The sequence below is a fragment of the Schistocerca gregaria genome, chromosome 1, assembly GCF_023897955.1.
Source record: "Schistocerca gregaria isolate iqSchGreg1 chromosome 1, iqSchGreg1.2, whole genome shotgun sequence".
NCBI classification, from domain to species: Eukaryota; Metazoa; Arthropoda; class Insecta; order Orthoptera; family Acrididae; genus Schistocerca; species Schistocerca gregaria.
The window spans coordinates 1,160,440,528-1,160,450,101 of NC_064920.1; the positions used below are offsets into that span (position 1 = coordinate 1,160,440,528).

At 40.4% G+C, this 9,574-nt stretch overlaps 1 protein-coding gene across 3 annotated transcripts in view; it reads left to right on the plus strand.

Annotated features, from left to right (window-relative positions):
* Positions 1–9,028, plus strand: part of LOC126284113 (angiomotin-like protein 2) — a 143,350-nt gene extending 134,322 nt beyond the window's left edge. For all 3 annotated transcript variants that reach the window (XM_049982800.1, XM_049982792.1, XM_049982780.1), the window contains exon 13: positions 6,323–9,028. In XM_049982800.1, the coding sequence (XP_049838757.1) occupies positions 6,323–7,030 (708 nt within the window). In that variant the 3' untranslated portion in view covers positions 7,031–9,028. The remainder of the gene's footprint in view (positions 1–6,322) is intronic.
* The last annotated feature ends 546 nt before the right edge of the window (positions 9,029–9,574 follow it).

Genomic DNA, 9,574 nt, shown 5'->3' on the forward strand with positions numbered 1-9,574 from the left:
TTAGGTGCATTGTGCTGCCACCTACTGCCAGGTACTCCATATCAGCGACCTCAGTAGTCATTAGACATTGTGAGAGAGCAGAATGGGGCACTCCACAGAACTTGTGGACTTCGAACATGGTCAGGTGATTGGGTGTCACTTGTGTCACACATCTTTACACAAGATTTCTACACTCTTAAACATCCCTAGGTCCACTGTTTCTGATGTGTTGTTGTTACTGGTCTTCAGTCCTGAGACTGGTTTGATGCAGCTCTACATGCTACTCTATCCAGTGAAAGCTTCTTCATCTCCCAGTACCAACTGCAGCCTACATCCTTCTGAATCTGCATAGTGTATCCATCTCTTGGTCTCCCTTTACAATTTTTACCCTACACGCTACCCTCCAGTACTAAATTGGTAATCCCTTGATGCCTCAGAACATGTCGTACCAACCGGTCCCTTCTTCTAGTCAAGTTGTGCCACAAACTCCTCCCCTTTTATCTTCAATACCTCATCATAAGTTATGTGATCTACCCATCTAATCTTCAGCATTCTACTGTAGCACCACATTTCGAAAGTTTTTATTCTCTTCCTGTCTAAACTATTTATCGTCCATGTTTCACTTCCATACATGGCTTCACTCCATACAAATACTTTCAGAAATGACTTCCTGACACTTAAATCTATACTCGACGTTAACAAATTTCTCCTTCAGAAACGCTTTCCTTGCCATTGCCAATCTACATTTTATATCCTCTACTTCGACTATCATCAGTTATTTTGCTCCTCAAATAGCAAAACTCCTTTATTACCATAAGTGCCTCATTTCGTAATCTAATTCCCTCAGCATCACCTGACTTAATTCGACTACATTACATTATCCTAGTTTTGCTTTTGTTGATCTTCATCTTATATCCTCCTTTCAAGACACTGTCCATTCCGTTCAACTGCTCTTCCAAGTCCTTTGCTGTCTCTGACAGAATAACAATGTCATCGGTGAACCTCAAAGTTTTTATTTTTTCTCCATGGACTTTAATACCTACTCCGAACTTTTCTTTTGTTTCCTTTACTGCTTGCTCAATATACAGATTGAATAGCATCGGGGAGAGGCTACAACCTTGTCTCACTCACTTCCCAACCACTGCTTCCCTTTCATGTCCCTCGACTTTTATAACTGCCATCTGATTTCTGTACAAATTGTAAATAGCCTTTCGCTCGCTGTATTTTACCCCTGCCACCTTCAGTATTTGAAAGACAGTATTCCAGTCAACAATTTCAAAAGCTTTCTCTAAGTGTACAAATGCTAGAAACGTAGGTTTGCCTTTCCTTATTCTTTCTTCTAAGATAAGTTGGAGGGTCAGTATTGCCTCACTTGTTCCAACATTTCTATGGAATCCAAACTGATCTTCCCCGAGGTTGGCTTCTACCAGTTTTTCCATTCGTCTATAAAGAATTTGTGTTAGTATTTTGCAGCTGTGGCTTATTAAACTGATAGTTCGGTAATTTTCACATCTGTCAACACCTGCTTTCTTTGAAATTGGAATTATAATATTCTCCTTGAAGTCTGAGGGACTTTGCCTGTCTCATACATCTTGCTCACCAGATGGTTGAGTTTTGTCAGGACTGGCTCTCCCGAGGCTGTCAATAGTTCTAATGAAATGTTGTTTACTTCCGGGGTCTTCTTTTGGCGTAAGTCTTTCAGTGCTCTGTCAAACTCTTCACGCAGTATCATATCTCCCATTTCATCTTCATCTACCTCCTCTTTTCATAATATTGTCCTCAAGAACATCACCCTTGTATAGACCCTCTATATACTCCTTCCACCTTTCTGCTTTCCCTTCTTTGCTTAGAACTGGGTTTCCGCCTGAGCTCTTGATATTCATTCAAGTGGTTCTCTTTTCTCCAAAGGGCTCAGCCATTTTGCACTTCCTGTCGATCTCATTTTTGAGACGTTTTATATTCCTTTTTGCCTGCTTCACTTACTGCATGTTTGTATTTTCTCTTTTCATCAATTACATTCAGTATCTCTTCTGTTACTCAAGGGTTGCTACTAGCCCTCGTCGTTTTACCTACTTGATCCTCTGCTGCCTTCACTACTTCATCCCTCAAAGCTACCCGTTCTTCTTCTACTGCACTTCTTTCCCCCATTCCTGTCACTTGTTCCCTTATGCTCTCCCTGAAACTCTGTACAACTTCTGGTTCTTTCAGTTTATCCAGGTCCCATCTCCTTAAATTCCCACCTTTTTGCAGTTTCTTCAGTTTTAATCTACAGTTCATAACCAATAGATTGCGGTCAGAGTCCACATCTGCCCCTGGAAATGCCTTACAATTTAAAATCTGGTTCCTAAATCTCTATCTTACGATTATATAATCTATCTGAAACCTTTTGGTATCTCCAGGGTTCTTCCATGTATACAACCTTCTTTTATGATTCTTGAACGAAGTGTTGGCTATAATTAAGTTATGCTCTGTGCAAAATTCTACCAGACGGCTTCCTCTTTCATTTCTTAGCCCCAATCCATATTCACCCACTATGTTTCCTTCTCTCCCTTTTCCTACTGACGAATTCGAGTCACCCATGACTATTAAATTTTCGTCTCCCTTCACTACCTGAATAATTTCTTTTATCTCATCATACTTTTCATCAATTTCTTCATCATGTGCCGATCTAGTAGGCATATAAACTTGTACTACTGTAGTAGGCGTGGGCTTCGTGTCTATCTTGGCCACAATAATGCGTTCACTATCTACATCTACATCCATACTCCGCAAGTTTGGCAACCCCTGCTCTAGAGCTTCCATGTGGAATTAATATTCATTGATTACTCACAAATTAGGGTTTATTTTGGTGAAAGACTGCAAGGTGTGATGATCAGTGTCCTAACCTACACCTCCATATAGACAATTTCAAAAAGTTGATCGCACTCTTGAAGACCTCACTTTACTAGCATTTATTCCATCTGCCGATGTACATATGTAAAAACTGTTCAGTATTTTGTGAAAAGTTTAATTGAATTGTTGTTCATGAGTGATTTTTGTGAAATGGCTTTACTTGCAATTGTATTTTTACAGTTTGTTAGTTTATTTGGCAGTACAGCTTTTGAGATCAGATTAACATTTATGATATTCTAAGACTGGTGATGGATTGAGAGTTTAGTGTAGCCTGCCAGAAACATGTTTGGCCTCTCTTTGTTGACAGAAATATAGTATCGGTTAATTCCTTTCAACGATTCTACTGAATGAGAGTAAACTGTGACTCATCACATTAAAAAAATAAAGGTCAGTCTGCGATAGGAACATGACAGTAATATTTAGGAGCAGCATATTGTGTTCAGGTAGAAAACTGTATCTCTGTGTCTGGAGTCAGTGCATGTTGGCCAACTCTACAGCAGTATCATCTGTGTGCTACATTTGTATCAAAATGTGCAGGTAAAAGCAATTTTTGTAAAAGAAGAGTAATTAAAAACAATTTGACATGTGTGACAGTTTAGGATTACAACGAAAATTATTGCGTTTCCAATTTTCTGCGTGCAGAAGAATTACAATGGGAATGTCTGTTTTGAGTTAATCTAGCTTTCATTTGTTGTAGGTGTTACCAAGTTTTTAGATAGTAATGTTTAACACATTTTTTTTCCCTTTTACTTTTATCAAAAGTGCATGGAGTTCATTTAATACACTAAAGGGTTTATTTGTTGAAGGTGTTTCCAAACAATTACCTTATTCTTGTGCATGTGACAAAAGGATGTTGGTCCTGTATTTGCAGTTCTGTCTGGTGTTTCATGAAAACATACCAGCTCTTACTACACAAAACTTATGTTAAGTGAATCGCTTTCCAGTAAAATTTTCTCAGTTCTCCACAATCCTGTGTCACAAGAAAAGGAATAATGTTCTTGTTACTGTATTAAAAACCTGAAATGACAGCACTATAATCTTGTGCTTGTTTGTTTTTTAGCTGTAGAATTATGTTTGCTTTTAACATATTTACATTATACTGTGGTGTGATTAAGTTAGTAGTTGAGTGTATTGTCCTGAGACAAGCTAAATGGATAAGGGAAACATTCCACGTGGGAAAAATGTATGTAAAAAAACAAAAATGCTTTAACTTGCCAAATTAGAAAGTGCTGGTATGTTGATAGACACAATAAAATAAAAAACACACACACACACACACACACACACACACACACATATACACATAAATATTCCATCTTTCGCAACCCATGGTTGCTTCATCAGGAAAGAGGGAGGGAGAGGGAAAGACGAAAGGATGTGGTTTTTAAGGGAGAGGGTAAGGAGTCATTCCAATCCCGGGACCGGAAAGACTTAACTTAGGGGGGAAAAGGCCAGGTATACACTCGCGCGCGCGCCCACCCACCCACCCACACCCACCCACACACCCACCCACACACCCACCCACACACACACACACCCACCCACCCACCCACACACACACACACACACACACACACACACACACACACACACACACACCCATCCACACATATACAGACACAGGCAGACATGTCAGTCGAGGCGGAAGTACAGAGGCAAAGATGATGTTCAATGACAAGTGAGGTACGAGGGGCGGCAACTTGAAATTAGCGCAGGTTGAGGCCTGGTGGGTAACTGGAAGAGAGAAGATATTGAAGGACACGTTCTCATATCCGGAATTCTGATAGGTTGGTCTCAGTGGGAAGTATCCAGATAACCCGGACGGTGTAACACTGTGCCAAGATGTGCTGGCCGTGCACCAAGGCATGTTTAGCCACAGGGTGATCCTCATTACAACAAACACTGTCTGCCTGTGTCCGTTCATGCGAATGGAACCCGGAAGGGTACACGATCAAAGGCAGTGCCACGTGTGAAAGCACCCAAGTGATTTACCAACTGACATGCCTACACTGTGAAGCCTTCTATGGGGGAATGACCAGCAACAAACTGTCCATTCGCATGAACGGACACAGGCAGACAGTGTTTGTTGATAATGAGGATCACCCTGTGGCTAAACATGCCTTGGTGCACGGCCAGCACATCTTGGCACAGTGTTACACCGTCCGGGTTATCTGGATACTTCCCACTGACACCAACCTATCAGAACTCTGGAGATGGGAACTTGCCCTTCAATATATTCTGTCTTCCAGTTACCCACCAGGCCTCAACCTGCGCTAATTTCAAGTTGCCGCCCCTCGTACCTCACTTGTCATTGATCATCATCTTTGCCTCTGTACTTCCGCCTCGACTGACATCTCTGCCCAAACTCTTTGCCTTTACAAATGTTTGCTTGTGTCTGTGTATGTGCCGATGGATATGGGTGTGTGTGTGCGAGTGTATACCTGTCCTTTTTCCCCCCCTAAGGTAAGTCTTTCTGCTCCCGGGATTGGAATGACTCCTTACCCTCTCACTTAAAACCCACATCCTTTCGTCTTTCCCTCTCCCTCCCTCTTTCCTGATGAAGCAACCATGGGTTGCGAAAGCTTTAATATTTGTGTGTGTGTGTTTTTTATTTTATTTTATTGTGTCTATCAACATACCAGCGCTTTCCAAAGTGTCTTTAGATGCATTTTCTCTTGAGTTTCAGCAGATATTTGCAATTTCGTTTTTGCAGTATGTAACTGGAGCCTTTCATGCAGTGTTCACTGTTGACAGAAAGCATCATTTTGTTTTCCGTTATAAACAAAATTATTTTTAAAGTGGAATTTTATGTGCCCAATCAATGAAGCTATCCGAAATTATCCTACTGCGATATTCGTTTTATCTTTATGCAGTAACAGAGACATCAAAGCATGAAGAGTAACCAGTATTCCAGCAACAACAGCACGAGCCATGCCTGTGCTGACTGCCACCACCATGCACCATGCGGAAGCTGGGGTATTCTTCATGTTTTACAGTCCCCATTAATGCATACTGATGAAACGGATATCGTACTAGGCTAATTGAGAGCCACTCTATGGATTGGGCAAATAAAATTATGCTTTAAAAATCATTTTGTTCATAACAGGGAAAGAAACACACTTTCCGTTGACACTGAGTGTCACATGAAAGACTTGAGTAGCAGTGTTTCTTTGGGCTGACTCTAGTCACACGTTGCTAAAGCTAAATTGAAACTGTCTGCCAAAACACGAGAGAAAACGTGACTGGCAAATCACAGTTTGTTACTATACTGTTAGCCAAAAACATGTTCTCACCCAAGCTTGTTTTAGGAAAGTTTTGTTTCTCTCCTTAAAACCAACCTATTTAACCTACCTTCCCTTGCATACATGTGTGGTGTGCCACTAACCTCTAACCAACCATCGTCCGTCCCGGACCATCCCAACTCTCGGCCGTTTCTTCTCTTTTTTTCCAGAGAGGTCTTTGCTGTTTTCCAGGATTCTCTAATACAGGCACTACGCCGCGAAAAGGAAAATTACCCAAGCCATTATTGGCGGGTGTAGGGCGAACAGGTTCACCCCACCATTTGTTTGAGCCATCAGGGTTCCTGCAGGGCTTGGTGCCCACACGCTATGAGCAGGGTCGTCCTGAAGAGATCCTTCTGTTAGAGAAGCAAGGACGCAGCTCGCAGCAGCAGCGTGCAGCCAGCCTTCCTCCAACATCTCTGCCACGACCACCTCGCAGGCCACCAGCTGGCAGTGGTGCAGGGTATGGTCGCCTCGGAGATGGAAGTGCTAGTGGCAGTGAGAGCCATGGACCTGTCCCACCATCACCACCTCCGGCTCCAGTTGCTACGCCACCACCATCAGCATCACACCGCTCTGGAATCCCGCGCAAACTCGGTGGATATGGGCGTCTCGCTGAAGGATCTGTAGAAACACCTTCTCGCCAGAGGAAATCGTCAATTCCCTGTTCAGTGTCGGGAAGTGTAAGCCGTTCGGTTCATTCTAATGGCCAACCGAGTAGTTCAGGTGTAGCTGGAGCAGAAGGTGCCAAGCTGCGACTCTTTACAGGATCTCGATCACGTCGTAGTTCATCTGTAGCGAAGCCTGCTTCTACAGATAGCAGCAATGCTAGCAGTAAGTCGGTTGCTAGTACTGGTAAGTACAGAATTCAGTTCTAACAAATGTCTTCCATTTGCCAGTGATTGCTCCATACTGATTTAAAACTAAGATAGATGTGTTTAATGATTGTAATGTTTCTTCAGTGAGACTTGTTAGTGTTCTTCCTCAATCACTGAGCAGAGCTGTGTTTCAGTTATCTCTGTGGTTTGCAATCCATGGAAGAATGAGCTTTATAAAACATCACATACAGATTCCTGTTATAGTGCCTTTTAACTGTCTGTAATGAGTAATGTTAACGACTGTTTTAATATGTGAAGAAAGTGAATGACATAAAAATGAACCCAAAAGCAGTATGGTCAGAATGCAATAGGAGTCGCACTCTGTTTACTTCTCCCATTTTTTTTTTCTCCCCCGCCCCCCCTCCTCCTCCTCCTCCATGAAAGTGTGTTCGCAGAATAAAGTTAGTTTTACATAGCAGACCCTACCTCAAAGTTTTCTGCTTTTAGCAATTTAATTTGTGTATTCAAGTAACTTGCTAGTACCACAATTCTAGTCTCATTATTTAGTCTGATGTATCATAGCTTTTGACACACTTGTAAGGTGCTCTTTGCCATGAATTAATGTTTTATGTGCCTTGTGTATATAAGTATTCATATAGTGAAGACAGATTTCCTTTTTTTTTTTTTTTTTCTTCTTGTCAAGTATGTTTTAAAATGTGATAGAATTCTAGGAAATTGCCGTATCTTAATAATATTTACTGTGCCTTCAAATAATAGTCTTCCTTATAACATCAGAATCAACAGTGCGCTTTAAAATACTACAGACAGAATAACAAATTAGTACTCTGTAGTGCAAGGAAACAAATTTTGACTGAAATTTTATGCATATTGATTGTAGTTTCTCTGTCTTAATTTCTCACAGAAATTCAGATAGTTGTGAATAAATTTAGCTACCATTTGTCATATAGTAATCAGTGGTGGCCATTGCTGTTGCTTCACATATAGTCTACAAAGTGCTCGTGTATGTTTCCTCTCAGAAATATACAGAGAAGAAGGGGAAGCTGTACCACTTCACTAGCTGTCTTGCTATTTGCACTATTTTTGTGACGCTGCCATTTTTCTAAGTACATGAAAATGGTTTTGAAATGTTAAACATACACAATTTTTAAGATTATATTATTTTCTCTATGAAGTTGTCAGCAACCAGAAATTTATTATCTTATTTTATCTATTCTTTTATTGACTGTACTATGCATTTCATAGGAATGTCTTGTTATGGTTGGGGAAAAAATGCAGGTTTCATTCTGTAAGCAGGATGACATTAGACACCAAATCAGTAATTACTAGTCTGCAAGTACACGGAACATAGCATTCACCAAAAAAGAGCTTGATGAGCTGCAAGAAATGCTTGTAATTTGGCATTGTTAGTATCAGTGTTACTCAGTCAATGATATCCTTGCGTAATAACAACAGTAAGTGAAAAATAACACAACAATGGGAAAGTGAATTGAATTTAACTTTTAGAGGACAATATAGTTTGGCAGCTACAGTAAATCACATTACTTCTTCACAGTCAAGATACGTAGATCAGACACTCATTTTCATCCACATCAAAACACCAGTATTGGTTGCCTGTCTTTGCCATGTTGTTTGGTCAAAAATATCATGTTCCCAGTCAGTTATGGTTGTTACTTCTAGTTTCACCCGTACTAGGCAAGACATTCCTTCTAGTTTTAAGTGCCTGTTAGTAATGTGTTCCTGTTAGTATCCTGAAGAACATGAGGCTCATATACAAATGTAAATTGTTGAAATTTTTAGATACTGAAATATTTTTGTAATTCTCTTAAGTGTCTACAACGAGCAGCATGGAAAATCATTTTCCTGTTTCAGAGATAATTTACTTTTGTGGGAAAACTTGTTACATGTGTATGTTTGTATTGACGGCTTTTTGCAATATATACACTGTTTATTATTTACAAATATTGTGATAAACTCTGCAGTACTGAAACAGATATTAATTTTGTAATAAAGAAATGGCAATTACATCACAATTTAAAATCTTGTCTTTCATTTTCAAGTAGTCAGCATTTTCTAAATAGACCCTGCTTACTTTACAATTGGCTTGAACAATTAATGACAGTATACTAAAGCCATTGCTGTTTTCGTGGGAGTTGCCTAATGAACGGCACACAGTTTTGTCCTTTCTACATCTGTCTCCCCCCCCCCCCCCCCCCCTCCCCATTCTGGGGGATAAGTACTGTTTGGTCTTTGCCAGAGAGGATTGTTCTTTTTTTCCCCTCTTTCTTTTTCTCTCCCTCCTCCCCTTCCTGCAGCTTCCATTTTTCTGAGAGGAAGATCAGCCTCAGGATCCTTTGTCACTCATCATTAATTTCACCTTTGGCAATATTTGGCATGTGTGTAAAATGTCACAGATCATATAATGATCTGGCTTTTAAGAGAAACTTTATGTCCTCCCTCATCCGTAAGTGGCCGCAGAAACCAATTAACAGGGCATAGGAAGGCAAGAGCGAATAGTTGCATTAAAAAATAATCACAACACATGTTAAGAAATTTATCCCATTGTGAGACAAAATGCTCATTTCT